Genomic DNA, 15,525 nt, shown 5'->3' with positions numbered 1-15,525 from the left:
AAATCAGGGTTTTATGAGAGCAAGTTATATTTTTTTCTCAAATAAGATATACATACAGATGTTTACAAAATAGGCAGGAAAAGTACGCCCTTTCAATGCAATGTAAGTATTCATATACAAACAAACATACACGTATTTTATATTATATAAACTAATGTAAAATGCCTGTAAAAAATGACAGGCTAAAGCAGGGACATTTGAAAGTCCCAGGACCCATGGATGTACTGACCTCTCACTCCTCTGGGCTCTCCTCCACCCCTGGATTGATGTCTCCTGGTGACTACACTCCATTGTATTCCTTCTCCACTGTGGAGCTCAGTTCGGGCCATCCCTCCCCAACTCCTCATAATCATCTCCATTTGTCTTTTTCCACAACCTCTGGCTTCTAATTGCACTTGACTGAGTCTTGTGGCCACCATGCACATTCACTCCAGGCATGCTATTTGTATTCTCTGTGTCCTACGTGCAAATAGCACCCACTATCTAAAATTTGTGTTCTAATTACATATAGCATGCATTATGTGCCTGAGAGACATGCACAAACTGGCCAAGAGGTGAAACAAACAAAGCAAACACACACACATACAGAGACATTAGTAATCTATTGTTTTGTTTTTTTCCTTAAGGCAAAAAATCAGAACTCAAAAAATCTGATTCTTATGTGTGTCCCCTCTACAAGACAAGTGAGAGAAAGGGAACCCTTTCTACTACAGGACATTCTACAAACTTTGTCATCGCACTGTTACTAGAGACGGATAAACCTGTCCAGCACTGGATCAAACGAGGCGTGGCTCTGCTTTGTCAACTGGATGACTAATTTTAGATATTTTGCACACAACCTGTATACAGCTTTTTATTTTGTTTGTTTTCCACCAAGGATTTTGCTGCATATTTACAGACAACCAATTTTGCTATAATGCTTGTTGGTTTTATTTTGTTGTTGATGAAGCTTTAAGATTCCTGGAACATTTTCATTATAAATTTAGGTGCATTTTCACCTTTTAATAATTTTGAAATGATTGATATTGTATTTTTATTATATTCTTTTAAAACAACTGTGATGTGTCATCTATAAGTTTACAGATGCTATTTCACTTTATTACTTCTTACATGCTAATGAAAATTTGCTACTTGTTCCATATTTATTACTGAAACACTTCCAGAGCACATCATATTATTTGTTTTCAACTAATCAGAATGTATGAAAAAAATAAGATGGGATTTAATAATAATGAGCAAGTTACATGGAAATGCATTAGTCTCTAGCTAGCAGAACATTGCATCTTGAATTCATTATAAATCTTCTGGAACACCCATGTTGAAATAACAACCAAGAACATATTACTATATATAATCTTTCATTCCCGGAAAACTGTAGAAGCTAAAGTGATCAAGCAATCACCTATTTTATGTAAATAACTTTTATCCATTTTTACAAGGGATTTCAAAATAGTAAGCATTTTTCCAGATTGCTGAGAGATAACTTAATTATGATATCATTTATTCCTTAACTAGATTCTCATCTGCATAAGTTAGTCAAAAGATTACTCCATTACCTGATATAGCATGTTTATTAAGAAGCCTTATGGCCCTACTTGTCACTCTCATGTTATTTTAGCAAAGATGTTTAATTATTATTTATCAATAAAAACATTTTGCTACATAGCGAGTTTATGTTTGGATAGATGGGTATAAATGGCTCACTTCTGAAGCCTGCAGCTTCTCAGCTACTCAAAAGCAAAATAGCTTGTACAGTTTATTTCTTGTATTTTTTGAAAGGATTTCTGCCATGAATCTATATAAATAAAAATGTTAAATAGTTTGTACAAAATCACTAATCTCAGAAACCACTGCACCGATTGCTTTCAAATTTGGACACAACCTTCCTTTCGCTTACGGGAAGGTTCTTCTGTACTTACATTACATATATGTCATACCTGTGACAGGTAAAAAAGGTTTAAAAATTGGTTCCACAAAACAGCGACATCTGGTGGACATCGGACATCAGCGCATCCTCTTACACCTTTCACAAACACTCACACACCCCACACACATGACAAATGTATTTAATTCACACACCCTCCGAACACACAGAAATCCACACTCCTCACCCCCCCCCCCCACACACACACACACACATGCCAATTGGACTTACTTCACACACCCTCCCAAAACACACCAAAACACACCAAATTCCAGGCTGCTACACTGGGGGGCCACGCACATGTCACATGTTGGCAATTCCCACACCCTCCGAACTCACACTGAAACACCCTCCTCACACCCCCCACGCACATGCCTGTTCTACTTACTGCCCACACCCTCCGAACACACACAAAAGCGGAAACAGGTCCGCGCTGCTCCAGCGGGGGGCCAAGAACGGTCCGGGACACATCGCGTACACTACGGCCGTCGGCTGCCAGCAATCAAAATGGCGCCAACGGCCCTTTGCCTTACTATGCCACTCGGAGGCAACAATGGCGGCAGTAGCCCATGTGACACAGTAAGGGCAAGAGCCCATCGACGCCATTTTCAGGACTGGGAGCCAGCGGACCTTTGCCCTTACTATGTCAGGGAACTTGGCGCTCTCATTACTCCTCCACAGTGACATAGTCAGGTCAAAGGGCCGTCGGAGCCATTTTCATGGCTAGCAGCCGACGGCCCGAACCCAAGACTTCGATCCCGAACCGAACACCCGCTCCACAGACTGTTTGCACAGGTATCCGGGGGGCTGCACGGTGGGGGGCCTTAGTTATCTTCTTGCGCGCGTGTTCAGGGGGGGGAGGGGGTGTTTCGGTCATTATGCAACTCTCGCGGGGGGTGGGAGTGTAGGTTACTGTATTTCGCCGGGGTGGGGGGGTTGTGGGGTGCGTATTTAAACACTGCATTTATGGTGGGTTTCTTTTGGGGTGGAAAGACGGAGGGCACACACAAACACAAAATGTCCCTGATCTCGGAAAGGCACCTAATTAGCCCTCTACAAAACAATTAACTAAATAGAGAGTGCTAACTTGGTTAGCCACTCCCCTATTTTGATACAGAACTCGCACAACCTCCCACTGACGGACCACGTTTGCCACCACCAATTTCTATTTCGGTGTTTTTTTCTCAATCGGCATCCTAGCTGCTTCTTACAGTCTGGGTCTTCTTACCTAAGAAAGCATACATTTCAGGGGAGGGAGAATGAGGGGAGAGGTGAGTGTGAGGGGAGAGAGTTGGAGTGGGGACAGGGGAGGGAAGGGGGGGTGAGTGACCAAGGGGGAGGAGGATGAGTGACAGGTAAATGAGCAAGGGGAAGGGGGAGGGAGAGTAAAGAACCTGACTCTGCCACTGCAACGCGTTGCCGGGTACCGCTAGTGGAGATATAAGAATCTCACATTGTGACTAACAATTTCTGTCCATTGAATCTATGAATTAGTTCATTATCCTGCTGGTAAGGTAGAGAGAAACCTCATTACATTTTATACACGCTAAGGGGATTATTTACCAAAATGTGATAGGATGTTAGCATGTGTTGTTAGTAAATAGGCTTTTTTCATCCTGATGGGGCCTGGTTACTAATAATGTACATTAACACACATTAGCACAGTTTACTAAATAGGCACCTAAATTGTCCATTGAGAGGAACTTTGCAATCAACTGACAAAAACCTCTAGCAATCTTATTGTCCACCAGGTCCATAATTTAGCTCATCCTTTTAGTTCTCAAACTGCCATTGATGAGGTATAGAATTATTCCATTTGACCCATTCACTGAAAGGGCTATTAAAAGCAGTATCTCTTAACTTCTCAAAATCTTACTGTTATTAGCTTAAGCACCTATTTAGAAGTTTTAACTTTTTATCCTTGACAAGGAACCATTTGTTTTTAAAGTTTCTAATCTTTGTTCAGGCTTCTATTGCTAGGGTGACTCTATATTTTTAGATTACGTTTCTAATAAAGTTAAATATGTTTGGCTCCAAATTGCTATGCTATTCTTATCTTAATGTGGCCAGTTTGAGTATTTGGAATACTTGACTCTCAGTTGGTCTTTTTACCTCTGTGCAGCATTTGCTATGCCACTGTAGACTAGCTGAAAAATATCCAGTTAAAATATCATTTAATTTTTCACTGGTTTCAATTACGGATATTTCATGGTGAATACCAGTTCTACAGCTATTCAGAATCGGGTATATCCATCCATACACTTTACATCTCATATTCTAGGTCTAGAATTAATCATTAAGATATGTTGGATTCAGTGGTGTGCAGTGACATTTATAGTTGGGGATTCAGTCGCGCTCCCTCAGCCCCCTTTCCACTTACAACTCCCCCCCCCCCCCCCCCCCCATTTCCCAAGCCCCCAACAATCTTGCTCCCTCTATTCCCTCTACCATCCTCCCACACCCCTCTCCCCAACCCTTCAGGAGTCTTGTGCCCTCTGTCCCCTTTCCTCAACATACAAAAGACAGTTGGAACCTATATGGCATTAGGCTTTTTATAATATACATTGTGTGTGAGCTTGGCCCTCAGAAAGCTATGAATAAATAATTACAATATAGTAAACCTCCCATACCAAAACAGTACTAATTGTCAGTACTAAAATAGCAAAAACCTTACATATAAAAAGGCAACAATGCAAATATTGAATAAGGCTCTAAAACACCAATACACTACCTATTAGGTAAACAGAACAAGCCAAGCTGCTTAAAAATACCTGCTAAATAAATACCTTTACCTAAACATATTGTACAAGAGCTTTTGAAACTACATAGGCTCCTTCTTCAGATATCAAATCAGAGATATTAATTTCTAAAGATGGCTCCTATGTTGTTTCAATAACTCATGTACAGTATTTTGGGCTAATTCATAACTCCAATAAAAGCTATCACAGCCTGCCAAGAATACAGTTTACCCCAAGAGACAAATCTGCTAGATCAAAACAATATCTCCCAGGACTCAACATCAATAAAACATTTAAATACAGCAGGCATATTAAACCACATCCAACGATTAAAACTAATAGGGATAAAAAAAAATCCTCTGCTCTCCATACCTGGGAATTTTTTTTTTATTTCCAGTCACCTTGAGATTGTCCTGGATTAGTTGGAGGGGGAAGGTGTACAAACTTTATCTTCTTTCTCTCTTCCATACACACAATTGTAACTCATACACATATACTCAGTGGCTCTTCTTCTTCACACACACACAAAGGCATTTTCTCACACTCAGTGGATCTCTGACCCTCACACATACAAAGGCACTAAGAACATAAGAAATTGCCATGCTGGGTCAGACTAAGGGTCCATCAAGCCCAGCATCCTGTTTCCAAGAGAGGCCAAACCAGGCAACAAGAACCTGGCAATTACCCAAACACTAAAAAGATCCCATGCTACTGATGCAATTAATAGCAATGGCTGTTCCCTAAGTAAAGTGGAAAGAGAAGTCCATTAATAGCCGTTAATGGACTTCTCTTCCAAGAACTTATCCAAACCTCTTTTGAACCCAGCTACACTAATTGCACTAACCACATCTTCTGGCAACAAATTCCAGAGCTTAATTGTGCGTTGAGTGAAAAAGAATTTTCTCTGATTAGTCTTAAATGTGTTACTTGCTAACTTCATGGAATGCCCTCTAGTCCTTCTATTATTTGAAAGTGTAAATAACCGATTCACATCTACTCGTTCAAGACCTCTCATGATCTTAAAGACCTCTATCATATCTCCCCTCAGCCGTCTCTTCTCCAAGCTGAACAGCCCTAACCTCTTCAGTCTTTCCTCATAGGGGAGCTGTTCCATTCCCTTTATCATTTTGGTTGCCCTTCTCTGTACCTTCTCCATCACAACTCTCTCAAACTCAGTGGTTCTCTGTCCCTCACACATACAAAGGCACTCTCTCACAATCAGTGTCTCTCCCTCACATACACAAAGGCACTCTCACAATCAGTGTTTCTCCCTCACACACAGACACACACTTTGGCTCTTACACAGGCACTCTCAATCTCAGTGGCTCTCTGTCCCTCATTCATACAAAGGCACTCTCACACTCAATGGTTCTCTCTTCTTCTCACATATACACACAAAGGCACACTCTCACACTCAGTGGCTCTCTCTTCCTCACATATACACAGGCACTCTCTCACACTCAGTGGCTCTCTCTCCCTCTCATACACCCACATACATATTCTCACACTCGGTGGCTCTCTCATCACCCCCTCTCCCCCCTCCACATACAGCCAGGCACTCTCTCACACTCAGAGGCTCTCCCTCACAAAAACCCACATATATATGCATACAAACCCACATACATACATACCCACATACATACACTCTCTCATATATTTATTGGCTCTCGACACAAGCACAGACATACTTAGGCACTTTCTCACATTCAATGGCTCGCTCTCTCCCTCACACACATACACTCAGTCATTCTCTAACATTCAATGGCTCTCTGCACACACACACACACACATGCACCCATACAGACAGACACAGGCACTCTCACATTCAGTGTCTCTGTCTCCCTCACACACACACACACACACACTTTCACACTCAGTGTCTGTCCCTCACACACATGATGGTGCTTTTACACACACAGGCAGTCCCTCATACAAAAAAAGCACTCTCACGCTCAGTGGCTCTTTCTCCTTCACACAAACACACACACACACTCAGGCATTCTCTCACAATAATGACTCTCTACACACACACAAAGGCAATCTCACATTCAATGGCTTTCTGCACACGTACAAACACAGGCACTGGCATTCACATTCAATTGCTCTCTGCAAGCGAGCACACGCACACAGGCACTCTCTCACATTCATGGCTTGCTCGCTGTCAGACACATTCACGCTCTCTCCCTCCCTCACACATGTTCAGGGCCTCCCTCTCTCATTGCCATGCCACTGTTTTGCAGGGCTTCTCTTATTCAGCCTCCTCGCAGTGGTCTGCTGGAACTCATCTTCAGCCGCCATAGGATGGGCTCATTTGGTGACTGCCAGATTGCAAGGCTCCTGTCTTTTTCATCCACCACAGGATAAGCTCCGAGGCGATGGCCTGCCAGATCACAGCTTCTTCGTGGGCAACATGGACCATGGCAGTCGAATTGAAACAACGTAAACTCCTGTTACCACAGAGCCGATCTCGCAATAAGTTGCGAGATCAACCCCACCGCAGCAGGAGATGATGTTCACTTATATGTGACTCCTGCTGCCAGCTATGGGGGTAAGCAGGTGGTGGTTGAGTGGAACTTTGGGCAGGGGTTTGGTTTATCCCTGCCTGACTTGAAAAAAAATAGAACGCAAAGGAAAAAAATTAAATAAAGGAAATCATTTACACTAGGGATTCACCAAATCCCTTGAAGGTCCTGATGCACACCATTGGTTAGACTAATTTTCTATCAGAATTTTGAATCTTTTTTTAAAGTGATATAGTTCAAGAATCTCACTGCTGATTTAGAATATATCTGAAGTGAACCAACCAACTGGGCTCATTCATTGCAAGTTAGAGTCATAATTTAAAACATTTATAGTTTTTAAAATGACTCTGATGTGGGAACAGGAGATGCTCCATATACTTTAAACAGAAAAACAGGAAATATGTTAAAATCTGATTTAAAGTTGAATAATTATAATCTTATTAAAGTACAAGGCCCAGGAGCATTGCTATTTCAGCAAGAAGCTAGGCTTGTTAATCTTCTTTAGCTAGCCTGAAATCCACTAGATCATGTTACCAAACATAGCAAAACCACGTGTAAGGAACAGGGGAAACATCCCAGACTGTCTTATGATCAGGTATTTATAGTAAGCTGTTGATGAAAATGGATGCTACAGGGAAGAAAGATCTTCAAAGAAAAAGAATTCTAAATTGATAAGCACTCCTTTTTTCAGCCTGAAGTCTCCTTCATCAAGGAAAAGATATAAAGGTAAGAAATCAAAAAACATATTTGTATCTGCTTTGGTTTTTCAGTGCATTTTTAAAATAGTTGACTCCATAATGAACACTATATAGTACCATATATCAGATTATTTTCCAAAAAGCAACATTAATCATATCTGTTTTCTATGAGGAGATATACTTTCCATTCTTCATTAATGTTTTGTTCTTTAAGCTGTATAGTCCAGTGGCATGCTTTAACAGATTATAAAGTCTTTTAAAAGACGTCCCTTGATTTTACAGAAACACATGCCCCTTATAACCACAGAATTGAGTAGGGTGATTTTTGGTCCTTTGAAAATGCTCTTAGTCTGTTGTTGGCATTGCATTAAACATTCATTGTTCTAGCATTCATCATTAAAATGAAAGTCATTTCAATACAAACTTTTTAATGTAATCTTAAAATTTCAGATGTCCACCTAATTTTCAGCTAATCGGAATGTTTTATGAAATTACATGTATATATACTAATAAGCAAACAAAGCATCCTATACTTTGTAGAATGTTAGTATGTAATATTAATTATTTTTATTGTTGAATTATGGGATAAAAAGATATGGTGATTTATTTAGACTGAGAAAGTCATATTAAAACAAAAACCTTATTTACAGTTGAGTCCAAGAAATAAAAGAAAGAATCGTGTGTCAGAGACAAGTCATGAATGCATATCCCAGGTCATAGAAGTTTGATTACTGAGCTATGATTCAGACTATTTCTTCCCCTTTTGCTTTTGTTCTTTTGGTCACAGAACATTAATGTGCTTTGTTGCTAATAATAATTTTTCTTAGAATTCATTCATTGTTTCGTAAATGATTTTGTGATTCTGGATGTCAGAAGACTATAGGTAGTGCTAACTTGCTATGCATGCATTTTGTTAGAATTTAAAAAAGGAAATAGAATACCAGCATATGTGTATATAATTCCTATTACTGTGTAGAAGAAGCAGCAAAGGAACTGATAGGCTGTGATAACTTTTAACTGTTATAAGATCTAGTAGAGTGCCAATGTTTAGAACTACATTCTAGAGCTGATTAATTGTCCACTTTATTTGAGGATATGTTAAAACAATGCTGTAAAATGTTTACACTTTTGTTTTTTAAATAACTGAAAAAGTTGCATTATAAATAATAATGTAGATATACTACTCCCTGGCAGCATTCTTTTGTGGATCTAATTACAGATCAGATGGTTAGGGATAAGGCACCTGCTGGAAGTCATGCTGAATCATGGTTATATCCACAATATAATTCCTCATTAAGTTTAACAAAGAGGCAAAATCAAGCATCAAACTGTGCTGATAAATACACTTTACACTTGCACTAGATTTAGATTGTGTGAAATGAATGTTTCTCTAATATGGCCTCATGAAATCTACAATCTTTAAACCATGGTTGCTCAGCATATTACTCCTAGAAAATGTATGAGAATATTCATCTTATACAGTGATGCACTGATGCAAGCAGGTACGCGGGGTGATCTACTGTAACATAGCACCCATAACAACAAATCACTTATTCAATTTATTTTTGTTTTATTTGGTTTCTTTTCAGCATCTGCTTCCTGCAACAACAAAATTCTCTAACGATCAGAATTAATTTTGATTTTGGATTTGTGAACAAAATCCTTAAATAGTTCATACTCCTTTGTCTGTATTTAGCATGCATAATTCTGCAAGTTGTGAAGATCTGGATGATGATATCGCTACACAATACGTTATTCAGCAAAGTCTACAGGACATCTACAAGAGAGATACTGTTACTATAATGGAGAATAACAGGTATTCGCATGCAAGGAAGTGGAGAAAACATGGCAACACATGCAGATAAATTACCAACAAAGGGGTTTTGTCAAAACCTCTAGAACTGTCCTTAAAGAATTGAGGTACACACATCAATCTTCTTTTATAGTCAAAATATTTACTATGTCAAACACGAATCAGAACACAAACAGTCTGTATAGTAATTTGTGTATGACGTTTTCAAGCCCCACTAAAGATTTTTGCCAAAAACAGATGATTGATGTATGTTCCTCAGTTTTTTTAAGGACAGTTCTAGAGGATTTGTCAATACCCTTTTGGTTGAATGACAGGTATGTCTATAGAGAGAATAGGTGCTGAAGCAGACATGTATGTCTATAGTGAGAATAAGTGCTGAAGCAGACATGAACTAATTTAGATAAGTATTACTTTACTGTTTCCACCTTTAGCTTAACCTCTTGTCAGTGGACAGTAGATTGTTCTTTAATGTTTATTGAGGAAGTCATGTAAGACTTCTAGTCAAATTCAGTCTGAAACATTTCTTTATTTTATATGCAAAAAATGGCTACAATGGCTTTTAGACATTCAACTTCTGCATAAATAAAATGGCTTAAGGTACTCTTTCTCCTCTTGACTTCATTAGACTATCAGTTGACAATGTCATGAATAAGGGGAACACAGGCCTTCAAAAGTCATTTTCACAATGGGCCAGATTTTTAAACCTATGTGCAGGCGTAGATTTGTGCGCGCAATCCGGTGTGCACAAATCTACGCCTGATTTTATAACATGCACGCATAGCCGCGCACATGTTATAAAACCTGGGGTCGGCATGCGCAAGGGGTGCACACTTGTGTACCTTGCATGCGCTGAACCCTAGGGGAGCCCCAATATCTTTTCCTGTTCCCTCTGTCCCCCCCCCCCCTCCACCTTCCCCTAGGGATGTGCAGAAGGGACAGATTCGTCCAATTCGGTATTCATATTCGGCGGGTCCCAAATACGTTGCATTCGTTCAAGGGGGGACCCGGTCCGTTGATAAGTTTTATTCGTTTTCCGATTCCTATTAAAGTCAATGGGGGAAGTATTTGCAGCCTATTTTTGGCTGCAGAATTGGGGTTTTCTTATCAATTCTGATGAAACTTCTGGGGAGCAATCATCAGAACAAGAAAAGAGCTCCAAGGTACTTAGACTGTGGCAAAGTGGCACCAAAGTGGCATGAATAGCCTAAGGCACTGTAAAGGTGGAAAGGGGTACCAGAAGTGGCAAGAGTGCTTTAACAGATGCACAAACCAGTAGCAAGAGTGTCAAAAACACACCACAGCTTCAAAAGAGAGCACCAATAACAGATGTATGAACCCTCAAAGGCAGCATGACAGGTAAAGTGGCAAGACAAGTGGCATCAACATCCTAAAGCACAATGAAGGGGAAACATAGCAAGCAGAAAGACTAGCACCAACACACTGAGGAACCATGATAGTGGCAAGAACACCACAAGGAGTTGAGTGAGTCATCTGGTGTATGGCAGCAAGGCAGAGTGTCAGAAAGCTGATAGGGTCAAGACAGGCTGGCAGAGTGGAGGTAGTCTGGTCCCTGTGGTATTGATAGGGGAAAGACAGGCTGGCCCTAGGGAGAGTTCCCTTTCCTTTGAGCAGGAAAGGGCTCCCTAGAATGGGTTCGCCCCTAGAGTGGGGTGTTTCCATTGGCATCTAGTGAGCTCTCACTGGTCTTTTAAAATCTGGTGGACATACAAACGAGAATATTCACGGCAGAGGTGGAGGAGGTTTCCATGTGAACAGCAGTTCAACATGGGTCAGCGGTTATTAAGAAATAGGCTGGCTACACCCAGGGAGAGTTCCCTTTCCTTTTATCGGGAAAGGGCTCCCCGCATAAGTTGGCCCCTAGAGTGGAGCACGAGCTTTCAAAGAGTGGCGATGTGGAGGAGGTCTTACTGTGAACAGCAGTTTAACATGGGTCAACAGGTACTAAGAGATAGGCTGGCCGGCTACCCCGGCGAAAGTTCTCTTTCCTTTGATCAGGAAAGGGCTCCTGGATGGTCAGGCACAGCTTAGAGGTCAAACCCTTGTAGGGGCGTAAAGCCTGGATGGACAGGCACAGCATTAGAGGTCAAGCCCTTGTAGGGGTGTAAAGCCTGGACGGACAGGCACAGCATTAGAGGTCAAACACTTTTAGGGACATAAGGCCTGGATGGACAGGCACAGCATTCTAGGTCAAACCCTTCTAGAGCCTAGATGGACAGATACAGCATTCGAGGATAGAGGTCGAGCCCTCGTAGAGACATAAAGCCTGGACAGACAGACAGGCACAGCATTCGAGGATAGAAGTCAAGCCCTTGTAGGGGCATAAAGCCTGGATGGATAGGCAAGTACAGCATTCGAGGATAGAGGTCAAGCCCTCGAAGGGACATATGGCCTGGATGGACAGGCATAGCATTAGAGGTCAAGCCCTCATAGGGGCATAAATCCTGGACGGACAGGCACAGCATTAGAGGTCGAACCCTCATAGAGACGTAAAGCCGGGATGAACAGGCATAGCATTAGAGGTCAAACACTTTTAGGGACATAAGGCTTGGACATGCAGGCACAGCATTCGAGGTCAAGCTCTCGTAGGAGCGTAAAGCCTGGACAGACAGGCACAGCATTAGAGGTCAAACACTTGTAGGGACATAAGGCCTAGACAGACAGGCACAGCAATCAAGGGCAAACCCTTGTAGAGACGTAAAGCCTAGACAGACAGGAATAGCATTAGAGGATAGAGGTCAAGCCCTCGTAGGGACATAAGGCCTGGATGGACAGGCATAGCATTTGAGGTCAAACCCTCGTAGAGACATAATCCTGGACGGACAGGCACAGCATTCGAGGGCAAACCCTCGGAGAGACGTAAAGCCTAGATGGACAGGCAAAACATTAGAGGATTTCCTTTATGCAGGTATGTTGTGGTTTGATCTGTCACTTCTTCTTGAACTGGTTCACTACCAGAAGAAAATGAGATCTTTTTCATTTCTGAAATATAATTCAACAGAGGATGCTTTTAAAGCAATAGAGACTGCCATTTGTGAAGCAAGAACTGAGCTGAAGATTATTTGTGAATACCCAGAAGCTATTAACTGTATTTATGCACTTCAGCACTGAAATTAGAAATACCAGAACAGGTGTGGCCAGACAGTGGACTTGTGTGCCCAATATGCTAGCGGATCTGTCTGCATGCCCTCTGTGGGCTCTGAGAGATACCGTGTCACTGACAGTTGTGCTGGTGTCTCCTTTGCTTGGGTGGGCTGAGAGTCACTCATGCCAGCTGCTTTCTCTCTAGCCCGTAGCACAAAAGATGAATCTTTATGGGCAACATGCCTTTGGCGTACTGAAGTGGAGGAGGAGGAGGTACTAGCTGTCGCTGACAGAGTGCTGCTCCTGCTTGGGCTAGCACAACTCTCTGAAGTGCCCACTGTTTCCTCCTCTGCTTCACGCCTAATCTGTCTCTGCCTATGGCACTCCTGTTCACGGACTTTTGCTAATAGCAGGTCCGTCACCAATAGGAGACAATCGTACTGTAGGGCGAGTTTCCCTTTCACATGGGGATCACAGACTGTGGTGAGCATGTATGTGTGCTCGTCTGTTAAAGGCCTTAATCTCTCTTGAACCTGCTGCTGCAAAATATCCAGACAATGCAGCACCTCAGCTGTCAGTCCCTCTTCCTGTTTAAAGGCCTCCAAATTTTCATCCAGGAAATTAACAATAGGGATGATGTCAGCCAAGGTGGCACTTCTGGAACTCAGCTCCTTCGTGACATCCTTGAAGGGCTGCAGGATTTTTACCAGCTGACTTATGACTAACCAATCATGATGCCCTAGGGGATTCTGCACACCTATGTCCATTGAACCAGAAAGTTCATGAAAGGGTGTCTGCAGCTCCAATAACCTCTGCAGCATCATATAGGTGGAATTCCACCGGGTGGCAATGTCTTGAATGAGATGCTTGTGAGGCATCTCCAAATCAGTCTGCTTTTGTCGGAGAACCTGCCCCACCTTTACACTTCTGTGGAAGTGCCCTGTTATGTCCCTGCACTTGTGTATTAAGTCCTGCAGGTATCCATTCTCTTGGTGCTTGGACTCCAACCCCAGAGCTGACTTCACTACCAAGTGCAGAGTGTGTGCAAAACACCAGATGTTCTGAAAGTACCAATCGGTTATTGCCTTTACCATGTTTGCGTCATTGTCTGTGACAAAGAACTGTGGCTGAGGATTCATGTCTCACTGGTGTAGTTGCCAGCCCTCCAGCATCTGTCTGATGCATACTAGAATATTGGCTGCGATATGGGCCTGGTCCATCAGGTGGGTGTGCAGTAAAGCCCACCTCTACCTTGATACTTGTTCACTAATAGAGCTGCTGCCTGCCCCTGTCTCAGCCAGGTCCCGCTAGTGTGCTGTCAGGGAGAGGTAAGAGTGTGCAGCATTCATGGCGGTCCAGATATCACAGGTGAAATGTACACTCCCCTCTGCCTTAGCTAGCAGCGCTTGGATGCGACTGCGACACTGCTTGTACAGGCTGGGGATGACATTTCTGCTAAATGTGGTTCTGGAGAGGACTTTGTAATTTGGAAGTACGACCTTCAGAAAATGCTTGAAACCCACATTCTCCACTATCTGCAAGGACTGATCATCAAGGGCAATCATTTCCCCAATGCTCCTGGTTACAACTTTTGAGGCTGCTTGCCTCCTACCCCGGGATAGTGTTACCGCACTCCACCCCATTTCCTCCATGGTGGGTTGACGCTTCTGCCACATGTCAGGGGGATGCTGGCCTGCCACCTGACTACTAGAAGGGGCTGAGGGTGTGGGGTGACTCTGTTCCTTTTCAACCACTTTACGCTGCTTGGAAGGGGTTCCCTGACTGGTATTGCCACCATCCCCAGATGGCAGTACTATTGTTGGGTGTTGCCTCTTCATATGATGCATCATGCCAAAATTAGATAGATGTCCCATTTGCTTGCCTCTGCTAATAGCCCTGCCACAGTAATTACACCGAGCAAAACACGGGTCCTCCCTCACTTTAAAGTGGCTTCAGATCACAGATGTCTTTCATGATCCTCCCTTCTGTATAGCCTTGGGGGTGGATGCTGGCACTGGAGCTGAAGTAGTGGGTGCACCCTAAGAAGCAATGCCAGGGGCATCAGTCACATTCTGTGCCTGCGCTGACTGCTCTTCCTCCTCATCATAATCATCAGTTTCATCTCTCCCCTGCTACACTGAAGTGGAGGCTGACAGGACTATCAAATCCTCCTAAAACTTCGTCAGCTATTACTTCTTCCGGTTCTGATGAGAATCCCACACAAGATGATTCTTCATCGAAATCAGAAGCAAACAGTGCCTCTGCTGCATTGTCAACACTAAGTCGAAACTGCTGTCCCACTGCTGCTTTTGGGTGTCGACATTTTGTCTTGCATGACTCAGACTCCCCTTCCCTCACCTCCAAAACTACAGGGTCAGAAACAGGTGGTGGCGATGCATCATGTTTAAATTTCATTTTTTTCCGGATGGAACTGCCTGCCCCTCCAAAGAGTTTAGATTGCAACAGGTCCCTTTTTAACTTTAATGGGGGACTGGCACTAGTGCCTTTTGAAGTGCCTCCTGCCAGTCCCAATCACTCGACCACATCTAGCTTTCCCTGACATTATGGAATTAATGTCACTGTCTACTAGGGATTTCAATTAAAAGAATGATTTCCAAAAGAGGCCCACTGGGGATTTGGCTTCACAGACCACCGCTGTTCCAATATACTTGAGTCTGCTAAACTGCCTGCCTCAGGTACAGTGCCTTGATGTGCACTAATGAAATGT

General features: G+C 42.6%; 2 protein-coding genes across 3 annotated transcripts in view; both read left to right on the top strand.

The window, feature by feature from the left end:
- Positions 1 to 1,720, top strand: part of DNAH12 (dynein axonemal heavy chain 12) — a 1,160,754-nt gene extending 1,159,034 nt beyond the window's left edge. The window contains 1 exon segment of the mRNA XM_029600929.1: positions 627 to 1,720. Coding sequence (XP_029456789.1) covers positions 627 to 817 — 191 coding nt within the window. The 3' untranslated portion in view covers positions 818 to 1,720.
- A 6,052-nt stretch (positions 1,721 to 7,772) lies between these two features.
- Positions 7,773 to 15,525, top strand: part of ASB14 (ankyrin repeat and SOCS box containing 14) — a 66,368-nt gene continuing 58,615 nt past the window's right edge. The window contains exons 1-2 of one of the 2 annotated variants that reach the window (XM_029600927.1): positions 7,773 to 7,910; positions 9,472 to 9,698. In XM_029600927.1, coding sequence (XP_029456787.1) covers positions 9,580 to 9,698 — 119 coding nt within the window. In that variant the 5' untranslated portion in view covers positions 7,773 to 7,910; positions 9,472 to 9,579. The remainder of the gene's footprint in view (positions 7,911 to 9,471; positions 9,699 to 15,525) is intronic. The other variant, XM_029600928.1, reaches the window with a different exon arrangement.

The sequence above is a fragment of the Rhinatrema bivittatum genome, chromosome 4, assembly GCF_901001135.1.
Source record: "Rhinatrema bivittatum chromosome 4, aRhiBiv1.1, whole genome shotgun sequence".
Taxonomy (NCBI): domain Eukaryota; kingdom Metazoa; phylum Chordata; class Amphibia; order Gymnophiona; family Rhinatrematidae; genus Rhinatrema; species Rhinatrema bivittatum.
The sequence above is the reverse complement of the archived record's forward strand: the minus strand, read 5'-3'. Positions and strand labels throughout refer to the sequence as shown.